This window comes from Ambystoma mexicanum, chromosome 8, assembly GCF_040938575.1.
Source record: "Ambystoma mexicanum isolate Mex_15411 chromosome 8, UKY_AmexF1_1, whole genome shotgun sequence".
Taxonomy (NCBI): domain Eukaryota; kingdom Metazoa; phylum Chordata; class Amphibia; order Caudata; family Ambystomatidae; genus Ambystoma; species Ambystoma mexicanum.
The window spans coordinates 489,618,895-489,639,173 of record NC_090929.1 but is presented as its reverse complement, the minus strand read 5'-3'; the positions used below and the strand labels follow the sequence as shown (position 1 = coordinate 489,639,173).

Genomic DNA, 20,279 nt, shown 5'->3' with positions numbered 1-20,279 from the left:
AGGTTGTCACAGAGACGATTGAGCAGGGTAGTATGGTTGACCGTGTTGAAAGCAGAGGAGAGATCAAGAAGGATTAGGACAGAGGGAATGTTAGAGTCAAGGTTGGAGAACAGGTAGGTACAGGGTACGTCATACTAGGGATAGTTTTACAGTCACGCCTAGTCAACGTCCCTTTTCAAACTTCAAAAACGTTTTGTGCAATACTCTGCAACTTTCACTAGATGTCGGCCTATGCAGAGCATGTGATTCTAAGCAGATACACAAGCCTCAGAAATATATATTCCTCAGTTGATTTGTGCACTTACATTATGCTAAAATGTAAATAAAACCTTTCAACAAAAATAAACCATCTTTAAGACTCCACTCCACTCCACTCCACTCGTCAGATAAGGTCACAACCCAAGTGGGCAGATTGAATATCTTTTAATACAGCAGCTACATCCAAGTTTAAAACATTTTCTCTGGGGGTCATCGTTTTTGTGACCGACAGATTATAAAAAATAAAAGACAACTTCAGGAATGACGACTTGAATATGAGACTGCTGCAGCACGTCAGTTGTGGTTCCAGCTCACACATTGCTGCACATAGGGCTGATGGTTGCAAGATCGCAGCATATGAGGGACAATTCAGCCTCACAAGTCACAGCAAGTGGGTGTTCCTGTCCGTTCACACCATCATTAAATGGGCACTTCCATCTCACTTGGCCCTTCCTCCTGGCTGACCAGCAGTTTGTTTCAAACAGGCGTACCCTCCAAGAGTGGCTGCAGAGGACTTTTGCCAACATCCTTGCTGGCATCTTTGCCTTCAGCCTTAAGCCACACCATCTTCTGCTGATGCTGCCGCACAGCATCTGCAACACGGGCATCAATCATGGCTTCAGTCAGGACTCCATCTTCAGAGGCATAAGCAGCAGCCTGTGGGTGAGGTAGAAAGAAAAAGTAACTGTTAAATACAGGCGCTTTAAGGCATTAAATAAGCAGTATAGAGTAGCAATTTGCTATGTAATACGGTAGGTTTGCGAATTACTTTGAAACGTGTAGCACAGCTGGTTATTTAAAATTCCCCTGTTCAAAGAAAACCCAGCTCAACCTGCATTCTTTCTCTTTCCCTCAGTAATCTCTCTCCAAGCCTTCCTTTTGTTCAAAGGAAGCGCAAAGGGGATATTCGAGAGTGCAGCAGTAATCATCCGAACCAACACTAACATTTGCTTTCCTTGATTTTCAAAACACCAGGGTAAGCCAGTTTTAGATCACCAGGTGAAGTCGCTTTGATGCATGCCCCGAATGCTGCTCTTCTAACTATCTAAAGCATAGCAATATCTCATGATTACTGTCACCAGGTGTTTCTTAGGGCAGATGGGGTGCCTTTGCACTTTTTCAAAGACATTTATGTCATAGACATTTGAATGACATCTAATTTTGCTTCTGTTCTCTGCTATTTCTCCTTCATGTGCGCCTCCGTAAACCCCGAATTCAACCCCTGTTCTGCGGTATGTTATTTAATTTCACTTTAACTATTCTTGTACTTTTTATCTGTTATAACCATTACCTTGTGTTTGTATTATTTGGTTCTCTGTTTTGACTTGTACTACCCATGCACAATTCTGGTTCCCGCCAACCAACTGCCACTATGTCAATTTGGCAAAACCTTGTTCTTTTAGGCACTTTCCATGTCAATTGTGAATGATTGTGTTCCTTTTATGTACTATGCAGCCTTGAAACCGACCCACGTGGTCGAAACACGTGTCTAGTCCTTTACTTTGACAAGCCGTTAGCCTTGAAAACGACCCACATGGCCGAAACACATGTCGGCTGTTCACTTCATGATTAAATCTTATGCTATAAAAAAAAAAGAAAAGGCTGTTTACTACATGGTTAAATCTTCTTATGCTACAAAACAGAACTGTGTCTGTGATTATTCCCCCTCCTCATTTCATCCTCTTTCCCCCTTCCCAACTCTCCTTCTCTCCTCATGCCCGTAACCTTGGTTTTCATATTGACTCCCATCTCTCGCTCGCTCTCTCTCACCACATTTCTCTTACTGCCAGATCTGTCCGCTTTCACCTCTATTACATCCGTAAAATTCGACCTTTCCTAAGCTTCCATGCTACTAAACTCTATCACCTCCCTCATCTTCTCCAGACTTTTCTACTGCTCCACTCTCTTCTTCGGTCTCCCCTCAACTCACCTAACCCTCCTCAAATCAGTCTACCACTCTGATATCCGCTCTCTCTGCCTTCTCTCTCTCCTCACAAGTCAATCTCCTCTTCTCTCTCCTCACTAGGTTGGCTCTCCTTTCACTCCCAGCTTAAATTTAATTTCCTCTGTCTCGTCTTCAAATCCCTCTATGGTCTTTGCCCCTCCTTATCTTTCCTCCCTCCTCATGTTCTATACTCCTTCTCGCTCACTCCGCTCTGCCGATCTTTTCCTATTCACTCCTCCACCCTGTGCCCCATTCCGCTTACGCTCTTTCCAACTACTCACCCATTTCCACTGGAACCGCCTCCCTCTCCCCATCCGCTCTATTTCCTCCTACTATGCTTTCCGCACTCATCTAAAATCCTCTTTCTTCCACTCACCTCCCTAACACCTTTTCACTTCCTCTCTCATTTCGGTCTCTTCCCCTTTCCACACCTCCTACGCCTTCTCTCACTCCTTCTCCACTCATGCTCAACCACTTTTCTTATGTAAATTGCTCCTTATTCTGTTTTCTGGTTCTTGATTCAAGGTTATGTAATGCTCGTTTAATTTCTTGTTGTCCCATTGTAAAGCGCTTTGGCGTAAAGCGCTATATAAAAATGTAATAAATACAAATCCAAATTATGACTCTTGACTAAAAGGAGAAAAACGTAGGCAGTGCACATTGTACCTTACTTCCAAATCCAATCCTATAACTGTGTAACTGATCTGGGCTTTCTAAGGGGGATACCAGTATTAACGCAGTAGGCCGTTCTTTCATAAAAATATTTCTTATACCATACCCGGAGTTGGAGGTGGGTTGTGAACAGTAGAGAAAAGATGTCTTAGTACTGCTTGTCCCACCTGAGAATCAGACCTAGAATGAGTGTCTAGGCAATAGTGTTTTGTAAAGGTGTGTACAGAAATCCAGGTTGCCGCTTTGCAAATGGAGTGTGCGCTAGGCTTGAAGGGCAGTTCTCTTAGTAAGAGAGAAACAGTGTGATGCATTTGACAATCCACCTTGAGATAGCTGATTTAGAAACAGGATCCCCTTCTCTACCAGCCGCCACTGAAACGAAGAATTGTTTAGTCTTCCTTAGTGGTTTAGTTCTTTCCAGGTAAAACATGACTGCCCTGCGCACGTCTAGTGTGTGAAGGCTTCTTTCGGCCATGTTAGGGTTCTGGAAGAAAGTGGGTAGTTCGATTGACTGGTTCACATGGAACTTTGAGATGAATTAGGCGCAAACCTGGGATGTGTGCGCAGAACTACCTTCTCTTTGTGGAATGTAAGAAAGGGGTCTAAAACAGAAAGAGCCTGTAGTTCACTAACCCTTCTGATAGAAGTGATAGCCACTAGGAAGGCTGTCTTATAAGTCAGGTCTTTCAGACTTGCTTTAGAGCCTGGTCAAAACCATATTCAGATCCCATCCAGGGGCTGGGTGAGAGATGGCAGGATAAATCCTCTTAACACCCTTCCATAAAGGCTTTAATCACCGGTATTTTCCACCACAATACTTTTTGTTGTGATGTGGTGTAGGCCGGCAGAGCAGCCAGATGAACGTTTAGGGAATTGAAGACTAACCCAGTGTCCAACAGGTGGGTTAGGTACAGCATAATGTGTGAGGGTGAGCAATCGATGGGATTGACGTCCTTGGAATTGCAACAGATGACAAACCGTTTCCACTTGCTGGCATAGCAAGAACGTGTATTAATTTTTCTCGCTTCCCCGTGTATGTCCATGCACCTCTGAGGGAGTTGCAGGTGTCCAAACTATGACACCAGGAGCCAAGCCGCTAAATTCAGAGTTTGTGGGCATGGGTGTAGGGTCTCCCCCCTGTTCTGAGACAACATGTTGTACGGGCAGGGTAGTTTCACTGGTGGGGAGAGGGACATTTCCATCAGGTGAGCGAACCAGGGTTGGCGGGCCCACATGGGGGTCACCAGTATCATGGTAACTGGTTCCTGGTGCATCTTGTGCACTATCTTGTTGAGAAGGGGAGTCAGGGGGGAAAAGCGTAGGCAAATTTCCCCGACCAAGTTATCCAGAGACCGTTCGCCTTTGATCGGATCTGGGGGTACCTAGAAGCGTAGCCTTGGCATCGGGTGCTCTCCTGAGTTGCGAACAGGTCGATCTCTGGGAAACCCATTCTGCGAAGACGTTGGACACAATGTCTTCGTGCAGTCACCATTCGTATTCTTCTGGCAGAGGAAAATCTCTGCTGAGTACGTCTGCCAGAAGATTGAGTTCCCCTGGAACATGTTGGGACAACAAAAACATCTTGTGTTTGAGAGCCCATAACCAAATGTTTTGGGACAGCTTGGATAGCCCTGGAGAGTGAGTGCCCCCCTGTTTGTTCAGGCAATACATTGCTGTAGTGCTGTCGGTTAGGACCAGAACTGTCTTCCCTTGCAGTTGCACCTGAAAGGCTTTTAATGCTTTGAACACCTATAACAGCTCCAGTAAGTTTATATGATTGGACGGTACTTGAGGGGACCACACTCTGTGCGTTGTCTGCAGAAGCAGGTGAGCCCCCCACCCCGTGAGAGATGAGTCTGTCATGAGAGTGGCTTCCACTGCAGGGGTGGTGAAGGTCTTCCCCTTCAAGAGGTTTTCTCTTGACCACCACTGCAGAGAGAGAACGAGGGCTGGAGAGACAACCAATAGATCTTCCCATTGTCCGCTGGCCTGACACCACTGGCTTTTGAGCCACTCTTGCATGGGACGCATGCGCAGCCGCGCGTGGGGAACCAAGTATATACATGACGCCATCATCCCTAGCAAACACATGGCCTTGCGTACCGTCATCTCCCGACTGGCTACATATTGAGGAATCCTGAGAGAGCATGTTCTGAACCCTCTCGCTGGAGGGGAAGACAAGACTGTCTTCTGTCCGAATTAGCGCTCCCAGAAATGGTTTTACTTGGCTGGGGACTAAGCTTGATTTCTTTTCGTTGATTGAACAACCCAGGTTGAAGGAGATCTATTGTTTGTTGGGTGTTCGAAAAACAAGCGTCAAACGAGTCCCCCGTAATGAGCCAGTCATCAAGGTAAGGGTAAACTGGCACTGATAGTCTGCACAGGTGTGCTGCTGCCACTGCCAGGACTTTGGTAAACACCCTTGGTGCCGAGGCGATGATGAAGGGGAGTACCTTAAATTGGTAGTGTGTGTCCTGGATCATGAACCTTAGGTATTTCCTGTGCGCTGGCAACATTGAAATATTAAAGTATGCATCTTTCATGTCCAATGTTGCCATGAAGTCCCCTCGTTTCAGCAATGGGCTCACCTCCTGCAATGTTATCATGCAAAACTTCTGGGGTTTTATAAACTTGTTCGCTGGGCGCAGATCTAGAACAGGAGGCATGATGAGATCCTTTTTGGGTACAAGGAAGTACACTAAATAAATACCATGGTTTACCTGAAGAATAGGGACGGCTTCTATGGTGTCCTTTTTCCCAGGAGTGCTTCCACCTCTTGGATCAGGATCTCCAGATGGTCCGGTGAAAGGCGCCGTGAGCGCGGCGGTCTGAACTGTGGAGGTCGGACTAATTCCACACAATAACCGTGGGCGACTGTCTTTAAGACCCACTGGTCTGAAGTTATCTCCTCCCATGCCTTGAGGAAAGATGTTAATCACCCCCCGACCGGGGTGACATGTGAGGGGACCTTGACTTGGTGGTCATTTCTGACCAGAAGCTGTGGCTCCTCTGGGATTGGGGCCTCTGCCTCTACCTTTTCCACATTTCTGACCCCTTGAGGGGGAGTAAGTGGGACTTCCAGATGTTTGATTTGTGTTGAAGTTACTCGTGCCGTAGTTGTTTTGACCAGCACAGGCTTGCCCTCGAAAAGACCGCCGAGAGTTATTACCCCTCTGGGAGGAGGGTTTCTGTGTAATTTGGTGCAAGGACCTTATAGTCTCATGCTCCTTTTTGGCTGTCTCCAATGCTTCATCCACTGCTTTCCCGAAGAGGTTAGTCTCCTCAATGGGTTTATTAATGAGGGAGGCCTGACTCTCAGGCCTAAATCCTTATGTACGCAGCCATGCGTGTCTTTTCAGTAGAGTCCCTTGTGCAAGAGACCTGCCTGCAGTTTCTGCAGTATCCAGGGTGTTCTTCACCACATTCTGGTTAACCAGTCTTCCTTCTGAAACAATGGCGAGAAGCTTTGTCCTGGCAGGTTCAGGGACCTCCTAGAGGCCTTCCTGAAGCAAATTCCATTGGGCATCAGCATAGCTTGCTAATAGAGTAGTATTATTCGCAACCTGAATGGTGTATGCAGCTGCTGACGTGACACGTTTGCCCAGGGCATACACCTCTTAGACTCCTTGTCCGGTAGTGATTCTCCCGTGGCAAGAGGTTCCCCTGCCCTCTTTCGAGTGGTAGTCACTACCAGTGAGTCTGGGATCGCGTGCCCTTTGATATATAGAGGGCCGGAAGGAGAAGGTCGAAATCATTTTTTGACACTCTGGTTCACTGCCCGTGTCTGAGCAGGTGAGACCAATGAGGGAGCTACCCCGTCTCTTAACAGAGTTAAAGAGGGGGATGGATTGACTGGCCGGAAGTTTTTCCTTAATATCCTCCACGAAATCCTGCTCAGGTACCGCCTCTTGAGTGGCAATTTTGAAGTATTCAGCTGCTTTCTTCAACATGGAGTTGAAAGCCATTTGGTCATCCACAGCAGAGGCCTGGCGAGCCGGGGTGGACGGAGGAGAGTCTAGGCACAAAACAGTGTCCTGATCTTGCTGTGTCCAAGGGTCTTGACCTTCCTTGCTGGGTTTCCTCCCAGTTGTCTGTAGTATCCTGTTGATCTTCCTCAGTTTGAGAAAAGAAGCTTCTTCATTATAAATGTCTCTATATGTGTCCATATGGACCACGTCTTCTTGTTGGAAAACATGAGACTGATCTTCCTGAATTTGGAGGTTAGGGTCTACCTGAGCCCTTTTCGGGGGAGGATGATCAGAAGAACAGATAATCGGCTCCAACCGATCCATACAATCCTCAAATTTTTCTGTAGTCCATTTAGAGGACCCAAACGGGCCTACGCGAGGAGAAACTACGTTCTCTGCACTGCGGCATTGAAAGGAACCTCTCACGGTGTCGGAAAGAGCCTCCCGACTATCTACGCAAGCCTCAACGGAATCGGGAACCCAAACCGCCGAAATCTTTTCCGCGGCTTGGCCCATAACCTTAGGCGGAACCGGAGTAAGGCCCATCGCCGCTGCGATTCTTCCGATGCTACTTTCGATAGTCGCCGAATCGTCGTGAGACAAAGGCTCCAATGATTTGTCGGCAGTTGTAATACCGTCCGAGGCACTTGGGGGGCCTAGCGGTCAGTTTTCTGGGCCTACTGTGGCCTTGGAAATCTTCAAAGCGTCGGGCTCCCGAACTTCGACGAGTGTAGGTTTTGGAGTAGCGCCCTTAGTTTGTTTCGATTGCCCAGTCACAAGACACTGCTGCGGATGCAGGGAAGGCTTTGGATCTGAACGATCCGAGAGAACCAGCGAAGTTTTCGGCGGCCCCCGTTGGCACTTTCGCCTTCTTCGACGAAGGCGTCAAAATTGGCTTAGGGGTTGTGTGCTTAGTGCGATGCGCTTGTACGCCCGTCACCGGGTGTAGTCCCTGTAGCAAGACCAGAGTCGAGCCTAGAAGGCTCGGGGACAGGCATGGCGGACCTAGAAGCGTCCGCCTCAAGCTCTATAACATCCACATTGGACGTTCGATCATCCGAAGTACCCCTGTCACTTTCAGCTGGCGTGGGGGAGGGAGGTCTCCACGCGTGACATACCGTACGCGGCCCACCGCTTTACATGGCGCTCCTCAAGGGTCTTGGTCCGAAGGAGTTTGCATGCCGCATACCGCTTCTCGTCGTGCTCTAGGGGGAGACAGGGGTTACACGTCCTGTGTTCGTCCTTCCAAGGATATCTGACCCTACACTTAGGGCAGAACCTAAAAGGAGTCCTTTCCATAGCAAAAGGGAAGGATGACGAGGCCGACAGGGAAAAGAGGGGAAAGGAGGAAAGACACTAAACAATATGGCCACCCCGACCCCAATCTCCCTACTGTATAGGTCGGCCAGAGGGCCCGACCACTTGGAAAATCCGGCCGCCTGATCTTAGGCGCCGAAATCCACAGCTGTAGACGATTCCCCCGTAGTCTTCGTCGAAGATGTTCTTGTTGGGCCAAGTGACTTTACAGGGAATAAACCGACAATTCGTTAAGATAAACAATGTCTCTAGTAAGAGCTCCGCTATAGGGCGGCCAGTTATCTGGGCGGAAAAAAACAATCTGAGGGAGCTCGGCGCATGAGGGATTTTGGGTACTACACATGTCATGATAGGGATAGTGTTACAGACACGCCTATGCCGACGTCCCCTTTCGGTCCCCGAAAGACAAGATGCAATACTCCGCGGTTACCACTGGATGTCGGACCATATGCACAGCATGTGATTCCAAGCAGATTAACAAGCATCAGAAATAATATGATAGATTTTTGAAAATGGTATACGCTAGCAAAATTAACTTATTTGGAATAGTGTTAGAATATGCGTCAGCATGTTTGTTTCCCTTTATGCACTATGGAAAACTATGTAAATTCTTCCTTCAATTGCAAGTTTTGTGATTCATGGTTTAGGGTAAAGGCACCCTCTAATCATCTTCACTCAGTCTGAATGATTAAGGACCATGTTCCTGCAATCAAAGCATACACGACAATTTGAGTGTTAAGTCATCTCATTTGCCCAGGAACATCAACTCCAGCAAAGTCTTTTGGGAACACACATACTAAACACAATTTGCTACAAATATGATTTAGGATTTACGATTAGATGCCCAACAATGACTTCATCTGGAGAGGACCATCTTTATGTACCATCTCCATCAGGCCTTATTTGAGAGTTCGCTTTTATTGATGCTTTTGACTCGTCTACAAGTCTGACCATCAGACTTCACATCAACATTTTATAGTCCTTTCACCACACATATTGAACAGACTTAGTTCCAACATATGCATTAGAAGATAAACATTGAGAGAAGCCTGTTCCAAGAGCCTTCATTCATAAATCAACTCAAGTTCACTTACAATTTTCTGCTTGTTTTATCGTCCCGAAGTGACTTCTTTCATTTACCTGTGATGTCATGCCCATTTTGGCACGCAACATCAACACGTTATTGCGTCATACTCCCGCGGTCTTCCCCATTTGAATTCAGTCATTCAGCAGCGCTGTCCCGAGACGCTACATTGCAGGGATCAAACCCCATCACTTTTTGACTCTCAATACTCTCTCAAATGCCAACATAGGTGAGTCCTTTATCTTCACAAGTACTAGCACTATGCCTATTCTTATAACAATAGACTACATTTTCACTAAAGACCGTACTCTGATGGCTCAGAGCTTGTTGTTTACCCTGGCAACATCCTCACCTCGTGCCCTATGTTTACTCTACACAGGCACTTGATTGCATATGTGTTTTGGCGCTACTATTGATAATATTGGATTCATTCCCGACTCTCAGTACTGTTTCAAACGCCAATAAAGGTGACTCCTTTTTCCTCCTTAAATACTAGAATGTTATTTCTCTTATAGCAATCGAGCCCACAAATTACAATAGAGCCGGTAATCTGATTGTCTAGAGATTGTCGTTTACCTTGACAGCATCCTCAACTCATGCTCTATGTTTATTTTACACAGGCACGACACTTGATTGCACCTGTGATTGGGCGCTATTATTGAAAATATTGGAATTGTACTTATTCAGCAGCGTGGTTTCACATCTTTTTAAACCGCATGGCGAGTTAATATATTTATTCTCCCCCAAGCAAAAGTCCATCCAGATCTACGCTGCTTGTCAATTACTGTGTGCTTATTCTCCTAATTTTTTCCATTTTATCCATTTATGAATCACATCAGCCAGATTGAAACGGATGACCGATGGTTTTGTGATTTAATCTCCTACATCTATTTCGACAAATTGGTCTACTCCAGTCCTTTACTTTGACAAGCCGTTAGGTACGGTAGTATACTTCCATACCAACTAATTGTGTGGCCCTATGCACCATCTAATTAACCTGCCACGTTCAACTACTGCTCATCTGCACTTCCCACTACCTTTGTCACCGAACCAACACTAATATTTGCTTTCCTTAATTTTCAAAACCCCAGGGTAAGCCAGTTTTAGATCACCAGGTGAAATTGCTTTGATGCATGCCCTGAATGCTACTCTACTAACTATCCAAAGCATAGCAATATCTCATGATTACTGTCACCAGGTGTTTCTTAGGGCAGATGGGGTGCCTTTGCACTTTTCCAAAGACATTTATGTCATAGACATTTGAATGACATCTAATTTTGCTTCTTTTCTCTGCTATTTCTCCTTCAGGTGCGCCTCCGTAAACCCCGAATTCAACCCCTGCCCTGCGGTATGTCATTTAATTTCACTAACTAATCTTGTACTTTTTATCTGTTATGAAAACCATTACCTTGTGTTTGTATTATTTGATTATCTGTTTTGACTCGTACTACCCATGCACAATTTTTATTCCCGCCAACCAACTGCCACTATGTCAATTTGGCAAAACCTTGTTCTTTTATGCACTTTGTATGTCAATTGTGAATTATTTTGTTCCTTTTACGTATTATGCAGCCTTGAAAACGACCCACATCGTCGAAACACTTGTCGGCTGTTCACTTCATGATTAAATCTTCTTATGCTATAAAAACAGAACTGTATCTGTGATTATAACGGACTAAAAGGAAAGAATCGTAGGCAGTGCGCGTTGTACCCTACTTCCAAAACCAATCCTAATTAACCTGCTTTAGGCAACACCATAAACATTTGTCTCCAGCTGTGACTTTCATATAATGTTGAACCTTTTAATTAATGAAACATGCTAAGTTCTCATAGCACACAAAGGGGTCGGCAAAAAGTATAAGGGGACACTTTCCCAACTCTACTGGCTGCACAGAGCCTTGGACTGGAAACATTTGAGTCTCTATCATATTGATTTTGTGGTTGGGTTGTGTCCTCTTATGAGGTAAGCTCTACATTTTACAGACATTGCTCTCACTAGTGTCTTATTTCAGATGTACACAAAAATGCTACTGATGCTCATTGTATGCCTTGTGTATGAATAGCTTCTGGTGACAAACACAATTGTACAACATTGCTAATGAAATTAGTGTGTTTACTAATTCAGAAACATTTGATTAGCAAACTATGCAAATAAATGTTTGAAAACCGATTCATGCCTTGCGGCCTTGATCCCCTCCACAAATTACATTGACTTCCCTATTGCATGAGTTTGTAACCCTCTCGGAACATGCCAAAAGCAGTCTTGGTGATGCTGAACCCTCTTGCACATTCCTGATGTATTATTTAACTAATCCTCTCATGTCCACATCCCTGCAGGGTGGCACTGAACCTTCCTTTGCCACCCTGCTAGTGTTAGAGAATAGTTTAAACAGATATTGTGTCTAATAGTCAGAGCTGTATACCACTAACTAAAAGCAGGTCCAAGATAATGTTGGTACAAAAGGTAAAATCAGGGCACGCAGTCTATGAAAAAAAAGGCAAGGACTGGGCCATCCCTAGGGTGGTATGCACATTGTAGTAAAACTTACACTGCACGGAACAATGATCCAGCAATGAATGTCTATCCCATTCTCCTTAACAAGGTCAGCATAATCGATGCCCTCTATGCCGGTTTCTTAAAATGACCTCTTTACACCCCTCTGCAATACGTTAATCCTGTTAAAGGTGGAGACAGAAGGAGATCTAGGAGCGGTGCACAAAGTACCAATATGTTTTACTTAAGAGTCAACATTTGTCACAGCGCTGGAGTACAGAGCTCCACACTAGGAATCACAGTGAGTGCCCACTATCTGCCTCTCCTGGGCGTCTGAGGGTCACCTCATGACCACATGTGAAGAAGAGGTGAGCAAAGCCTAGAAGAGATACGCTGAGGGTCTAGCAGCAGTCCTGGGGTTTAAAACTTGACACATAGGAAGCTAGCCTAGAGTGTTTCCCTCAGATAGCTCATCAGCATGCATGATAGGTTTGTATCCGGCAAGCCAACTTCGCCCTTCATGCTTCGTATACCTAAAACAATAGACAACCATGTTTCAACATTGATCATAAAATCGGGCAACACAGGGTAACATAAGAGGAATGGATACAGCTGAGACAGCAAGTTCATTCTGTAGAATGGATTACTTCTGGTAAGTAATTTTCAATCTGATGGATACATTATACCTCCTATGAAAACCTCCTCTTTGAAGTGTCAGCCAGGAGCACAATGGTCCTGAACCTTTTCCCACAGCCAGAAGGTGGTGCAGCTCTGATTTATTACAGCTCCTGAATCGGAAAGGACGCTGTGTGCCACAGGCACCAGGCACCTTCTTACCTCAGTCACAGCCTTAGCACACGGGTTGCAGTGAGGAACAGCAGAATGGTCAAAAAGATGGAAAAAGGTTTTTAAGAGGTGTAGCCAGAGGGTTGCTGAGGAATCTGTTGGAAATACATTGAATCAAATGAAGACAAAATGACCTGCCTCTCAGTAATGTTCTTTCCGATGGATTAGCAATGCCTTCTACAGAACACCTCAACTTGGATATACCTACACCAGCACCAGCTGCCTTCACAATCTTTCAGCCACCAGGATGTGAAATACAGACCCGTTGCATGCCCCTTAAGCTGGACAGGATGGTGGCATCATAATTTATGGAACCAACCGCACCCTATAACCACAGTTCTGCCTTTTCTTCTTGCACTCAGCAGCCAACTCTCTGCAGAAAGGACATTACAGAGCCGCAAGAAATCCCGAAAGGGGGAGGAGAGCGAAAACCTCACCTAAACCAGGAAACTCTGGAGGACCACTCTACCAGAACAGGCATGCGATCTTGATAATGAATCCAAACAATGTTGAAAAAACATTTGCAGAGAAGCCCCACAGATGTCCAGCAGAGTGATCAATCTGTGATGCTAAGGAAGCTTCCAGCCCTCGTCATATGGGCCCTTAGGCCATGATGTACAATCCACCTGAACAGGGTTAGCTTAACAGCCCTGCCTGCACATGAATCAGTGAAACTTAGCAACAGCTGGCAATCCCTTCCTGATGTCCCTCGGCCGAGAGAGAGAATAACTGAAAGCCTTCTTGTGGTCAAGGCTGTGAAACCACTCCTCTGCCTTAGAAACCACCTCCTTGGAGAAAACATGGTAGGGAAGTTTAACAGAGAGTCCGACACTCACTGACCTTCATGGCAGAGATGATAGCAACCAAAGACATCACAATCAAGGTAAGCAATCTCCAAGAGCAATTTCAAATGTAAAGGCTCAACCCGAGTTGCCATAAGGAATGTAAGAACAAGGTTCAAAACCTATGCAAGCACCATAACATGCTATGGGGGAAACTGGCTAGATAGTCCTAGACAAATCTGTATGCTGGTTAAGATAGTGGATAACAAGTCCTGATTGGGGCCCTCAAAGACCGTAATAGCAGCCATGTAACACTTCACATAGCCAATTTGAAGCCCCTGCTGGGCCCAAAAAAGCAGAACCACCAACACAGACAAGTTAGGATAGAAGGTCCATACCCTGCTCCAGGTATCTAGTCAAAAATGTATGCCACCATCAAGAATAGACTGATTTAGTGGCAGACATACTGGCAGAAAGGAGAACAACCAGGTCCTTGTGGACAGGTCCCCCTCATTGCACCTCAGCAGCAAACCATGAAGACAGACTGCTGATATTTTGGTACAAGGCCTTTGCCATGAATACATCCACCCTCACTGGAAGGCACCAAGGGGGTCAGATGGCCATGTACAGAAGCTCTTGGTACTAATGTCCCCTGGGCCCAGTTTGGGGTGATCAGAATCACGGTACACTGCAGTCTCCGGAGAGCAAGAGGGATGACGGGAATCAGAGAGAACAAAGAGGAGATAGAAAATGTCTTTCACCGTAGTGACTTCTGTACTCCTCTGTGTCCCCTTTACTCCATACTTAGGGCTGTCTGTCGGTGTCCGTCCATGGAGACGGGACCGGAGCTCTTTTAGCACAGTAAGAAATGTAAATACCCCTTAACAAAAGCTTTTAATAATGTGGTAAGGTGTGGCTGTGTGGGTGCACACACCGCCCAACGGCAACAACTGTTAGTCCTTGGAGCCATTTGAACGTCACTGAATAATAGTCTTATTAACATGGGAGTGGCGGGTGGGAGCATGGAGGAAAGAGGACTTGGAGTACAGAAGTCATGAAGATGATTAATTTTCTTACTTCTACGTTCATCCCCTTTCCTCATACTTATGGGAGACTGAGTAGCACTAACCTAACCTGGAGGCAGGAATGCAAAATCTAATCAAATAAGTTTTGCAAGACCGTCTGACCAAACCTGTCATCAACCCTGCAGGCGGTGCCCATGCAATAATACTTACAAAAGGCTGATGGGGAAACCCACGCGGCGGACCTGCTGATGACATCCCAGGGAAAGTTCCTCTGAAATGCGACTGCTGCGACTTTTGCCCCAACTGCAGGCGCGTGAAGGCCCCGAGGAGCAACTTTTTTCTTAAGTCTTTTTGCCTCCAAAATACAAGATACAATCCATCTTGCTATAGTAGCCTTCGAAGCTTGAGAGCCCGTCTGATGACCAGCAAAAGTCACAAAAAGCCGGTCTGACTTTCTCAACTCTTTAGATCGGTCTGTATGCAATCTGAGAGCTTGTCTCACATCAAGATAATGCAGGTTTCTCTCACCCTCAGTCTGTAGCGAAGGGAAAAAAAGTAGGTAGCACAATCTCTTGATTGACTTGAAACAATGGGACAATCTAGGGTAGGAAAGGAGGTTGAGTTCCTACAATTACTTTGGTTCTGTGAATAACAAACAGCTACTAAAAAAGCAGTCTTCCATGAAAGGAATTTGATATCCGCTGAAGCCATAGGCTCAAACTGTTTGTGAGCCAAAGCTGCTATGCTACATTAAGGTACCAGGAAGGATGAGGCCTGTTGACGGGAGGGTAAAAGTACACACGGCCCTCAAAATGACTCTTAATTATAGGATTAGACAGACAACAAAAAGATACAAAGAACCTATAAAAGCTCCAATTGCAAATAATATGACTTGCAAGACTGGATTTTAACATTTCATGTAACTAGATCAGATTTAAAAAAAAGATAAAACATCCTCCATAGAAGCTTAACACAGATCAGAACGGCAGTCCAGCAACAAACATGTCCATTTGCTCATAAAAATTGCCTTGAGGTCAACTTCCTGACCATCTGAATTCTTGAAATATTTTGCTCAGACAACCCTAGATCGCCATAAACTAGCTTCTCGGGAATCAAGCAGCAAAGTTCATTGATAGAGGGCAGACTGGAATACCTGACCGCTTATTTGGCTGAGAAGATCCTGGAAAACTGGTAGAATGAGGGGACTCATTTGCGGCTACCAGAATGAGAGCAATTGTGGGGGATTTAAATTTCCATAGGACCCTCAGCAACAATGGTTGAGGGGGGGAAGCCATACAGCTATTAGTGATACCAAGAGATCTGTAGGGCATCTAGGAGATCCTCGAGAGCCCTGCCCTTGACTTGTCAGGATGCATAAAGCTCTTTTTTGCAATTCTGATCCATTGAGAACAAGACGGAGGATACCCCCACAGAGAAAAACGTTGTGCACCAGAGGTCTTGAGTTCCTACTGGTGATTGAAATGAGAAAGGGACTGGGCCTGCCAGACTCTGAATTGAAGTCCATACCAGGTAAACTGCTTGGAGAGAATATCGATGCAATAGGGCCCACTCATAGATCTGAAAAGCCAAGGGACAAAGTGGAGGAGCCTTGGTGCCCCCGAGCTTGGTTACATAAAACATTCCGTCATGCTGTTGGTTTTTTGAAAGATTAGGAGAAACTATTTTAAGGCACTGAAAACTGCTAAACACTGCAGCACGCTTATGTTATTTCTTCGCTGTTGAAGTCCACAAAATGTGGGTCTGCAGCTGACCTAAAGTCGCCAGCCAACCTGTGTGAGAAGAATCTGATGTTACTGTATGCAGTGTAGGCAAATCCTGGATGGGAATCAACCTCCCTCCCACCCGCAAATTCTGCTTGTTCCACCATTCTAGATATGCTTTCAAATGAAACGGAATAGGGATCCTGAAAGATTGCTTGTTCACTTCCTGATTCCAGCCGGAAGCAAGTTGAAGTTGTAGTCTCAATTTGAGATGAGCAAGAGCTACTGAGAGACGAGAGTCCACTAGGAGTTCCAACAGATGTCGGAACCACCGAGCTGAAGTTTCGTGCCAACTTATAAAATGAGCAGTCGATAACTTGATGTCTTGAATCCTCTCTGCACTGGGGAAGACTCTTCATGAGGTGTTGTCCCACCTGAAACCTATGCATTTGATGTCCTGAATTATAGCTAAACAGGATTTCCTCTGGTTGACAGATAGACCCAGCTTGAATAGTAAGATCAATAGCAGCGACCATTGAGCAAGCTGACAACCAGTCATCCATATATGGATATATATATCAGTTCATGGGCTCGTAAGTGAACTGCTACACGAATCAATATCATGAATACTTGCAGAGTCACATTAAGACTGAAAGTGCTCAGTACTGAAAATGCACCCCTGCCCCCAACCACCCACCCTCCCCCACCTCCCAGGAGAAATCTCTTAATTTCTTGTGCGCTGCCACAATGGGAACGTTTAAGTAAGTCTCTTTCAGATCCACAGAGCAAAACTAGTCTCCCTGCTAAAGGGAATTTTGGAGCTGGACTGACGTCGTCTTCTTCAATTTTTCTAGAGGGAGAAAGAGGTTCAGAAAAGAAGCCTAAAACGCTCTGTACTTCAGGACATTAAAAAAGGAGAGAGTAAAATCGGCTCCCTCTTTCCACAAGGGGATCCCTCCTTTATTGCCTTGATCTGAAGGGGATTGGAGACGTCCAAATATAGGGTGGCACAGCTGACGTGAAGTTGGTGGAGAAGGAGGCACTGGAGGAATTGTCAAGCAATAGCTGATAGTGACTACAGAGAGGAGCCAGGAATCCACTTGAATTGTATGCCAGCCTTGATGGTAACCGGTTATCGTTCCCCTCTACTGGGCATGGATGCATTTGGACAACCGCGTAATTGTTTATTTCGGTTCAAAATAGTTGTGGTTCAGGGAAAGAATCCTTTGGTAGAGGATCTCTGCTGCTTACGTCATTGCATGCTAGGCGGCCTGTCTGGTTGCCTGCTTTTTCAGTCATGGTAGCCACGAAATCCTCAAACTCTTTGATCTGAAATCAGAGATTGTCTGGAAGTCTGAAAGGTCTTTTGAGGCAATTTGGTGAGAAGTGTCAAAGACTCAGATGTCAAAGTAGAAGTTTACTGTTTCATTTGTTGCCGGCGGATGAGTGAAAAAGGTCAGTTCCTTCAAACGGAAGATCCAAGAGCTTCTCTTGAACATGTTTACTGAAATGTGTAGCTCTATCCCACACTGTACAATGAATGTCCACACTTAGGAAATGAGTCATAGATGCTGTATCAATGTAATGAATAGAGGATTCTCTTAGATCCTTTGCAACAAGCTTCCCTTCCAAAAAGCCTGACCTGAAGGCTGCCGCCTTATCCACAGGCAGAAACTGCTGAAAATCGGCTATTTCTTTTCATGGGCGCCGATTAGCAGATGCCAACTATGCATCAGCGTTTGCATGACGGCGGTGCAAGGAACCGTTTGAGTACACCTTCTTGCCATGTGAATCTAAAAGCTTATTCTCCTTAAAAAGAGGTGTTGGAGACTGCCACAAAGGAGGATGTAGAGGTTCAAGAAAATAAAGTAGCAGCCGCTACTACAAAAGATTGAGGTTGCAGATTAGTTATGCACAGTGAATCAAATCGTAACTGATGATATCTAGCCTCAATCTCTTTGATAGTAGGTAAAATAGAGTTTCGATTTTTCCACAACTTCTTTGCTTCTGCCAGTACATCTTTCTGCATGGCTATCCCCAACTTGTCTGTTTTTTGTAGCCAGAGAACCTCAGAGATGACGTCAGGTTTAGTTGGTTTCCTCTGGAACTGGCATACCTAGGAAACCCAGCACACCCATATATGGTGGTGAAATGCTTTTGCTGATAATGGGGATTCCCCTTAATCACGATCCTCATCATCTGCCTCTGCTTGGACATGAGGGCCAATTGGCCCTGCCCCAGACGAAGCATCTGGTAACACAGGTGTACCAGGAGCTATCAGAGCACTCCCCGCTGAGACTGGGACAGGTGGCAACAGAGATGAAGCTGGTTCAGCTATTAAAGTGGGAGGAAAAGGAGAAATTACCTTACCGTAATGTTCTTTCGTTAGATTCTTCCGCTGCAGATTCCTTCTCTTGACAGATATCCATCTTCCAGCTCCTCTCTTCGGAAATTTTCTCGCCAGGGGGCGTAGTGGACCCCGACTTGGCCGTCGATCCATCTTGCGCAGGGGTCGATCGTCGGCTCTGGAAGTGACGTCAGGTGGCATACTGTAGTGGTGGACTCATTCCGCCATGCGGAATGCTCTGCTCGCCGTGCAGGCATCTCGTGCCATGGAGCTTGGGTGACGTGAGGAGTGCGAGCTGCAACGGCGGTTGAAGCGGGCGAAGATGGAGTCTGTTGGGGCTTGCCATCCTTTCATGTTATTTAATATACACTTAATTCAAGTTTATTAACCCTTAACTTTCACTTAATACAAGTTTATAATAAACCCCCTTTTGTCACTTACCTTCCGCGTCCTCGCTATTTCTATGCTACACGTGGCGACGAAGGTGGGATGCGACCACTGAATTGATCCGAGCACTGTTGCATCAGCTGACGCATCTCCCCATATTCAGCCGACGCATTAATACGAAATCCCAGGTAAATCAGCTGTCCTTCCACCATGCCCGCATTGTAAGGAGCAGAGCGCCGTGCTAGCATTGGCGAGATCCTATCCTGATATAATATTCCTGAATTTCACCTGTGACCTCCTGGCCGCAGGAGCAAAAACACTGATGTTGTCCATATTACGGAAGATAAGGAAAGCGGCAACCAAGCACGACAGAACTGCAGTAATAAGGAAAGCTTGTGAGATATGCAGACACCATCTTTAAGTCAGGCAACTTTACAGACACCCTACCTGTTTTACATGAAAACCGCCATGTTAAGGTCAGGCAATTAATGTCTGTCAAAGGAAAGAAACCAGAAACCTAATTCAAGTGCTATAGATCTGCAAATTCAATTAAAAGCAAACATCTATGACCACAACGTTGAGCACTGCACTGGAAAATAATAACAATAAGAAATACAACAACTTCATCAGGAGTTCAATCTTACCTCTATTCAACATCTGTCTAAAAAAAAGGCATATTCAGCTAAGACACGATGACTAATTGTACAGCATGGTGTTCAGCAGTGTACATCCACTGTTTTCTTTCTGCTTGAAGTAGGGGAGCCTGCAGTACCATGGAAAAGATGGATACACTATTTTGAACATCGCTAATGTGGTTTGCTGCCAGAATTGCAGCATTGAGGGAAGAAAATCCTTGTTATTACATTGTTTGGGTCCTGCTGGTCAGGAGAAGTTTGAAGACTTGCCTGACCTCCCGGAGAATGAATATGATGGCCTTAATGAATATGAGAGAACGGTTAAGAAGATTGGCAAACATTCTGAAAAAAAACTCGGCACTATTTTAGAACACTACAAATTTGGAAAAAGAGCGCAACAAGGAGGGGAGAGTTTGGAGCAGTACATTACTAGTTTAATGAAATTAGCAAGAATGTGCAACTTCAATGAACAGCTGGATGAACGGTTAAGGGATCAATTTATGCAATTTAGTACCAAGATCTGCCTGGAGGGATGACAGAAGGGGAAGGTCGTCCTTTCGCATGCAGAGAGGAAATAGTCCTAGGAGGAATAGGCCTGGCAGATGCTTCAGGTGTGAAATTGCAAATCACTGGGCAGGCTATCCAAATTGGCCCGTTGTGAAAATCATTCGTCGCACATGCAAAGGAAAAGGTCATTTTTCAAGATGTTGTAAAACTAAAAGGACATCCACAAATGGGATTGGGAGTGATCATAGTGACGAAGAAGGAGAAGAATGTATATCTAGGATTGTGGATGAA

At 45.4% G+C, this 20,279-nt stretch overlaps 1 protein-coding gene across 1 annotated transcript in view; it reads right to left on the bottom strand.

Moving 5' to 3' along the window:
* Nucleotides 1-407: 407 nt before the first annotated feature.
* Nucleotides 408-20,279, bottom strand: part of LOC138472127 (ATPase family AAA domain-containing protein 3-A) — a 672,103-nt gene continuing 652,231 nt past the window's right edge. The window contains exon 16 of the mRNA XM_069610129.1: nucleotides 408-915. Coding sequence (XP_069466230.1) covers nucleotides 736-915 — 180 coding nt within the window. The 3' untranslated portion in view covers nucleotides 408-735. The remainder of the gene's footprint in view (nucleotides 916-20,279) is intronic.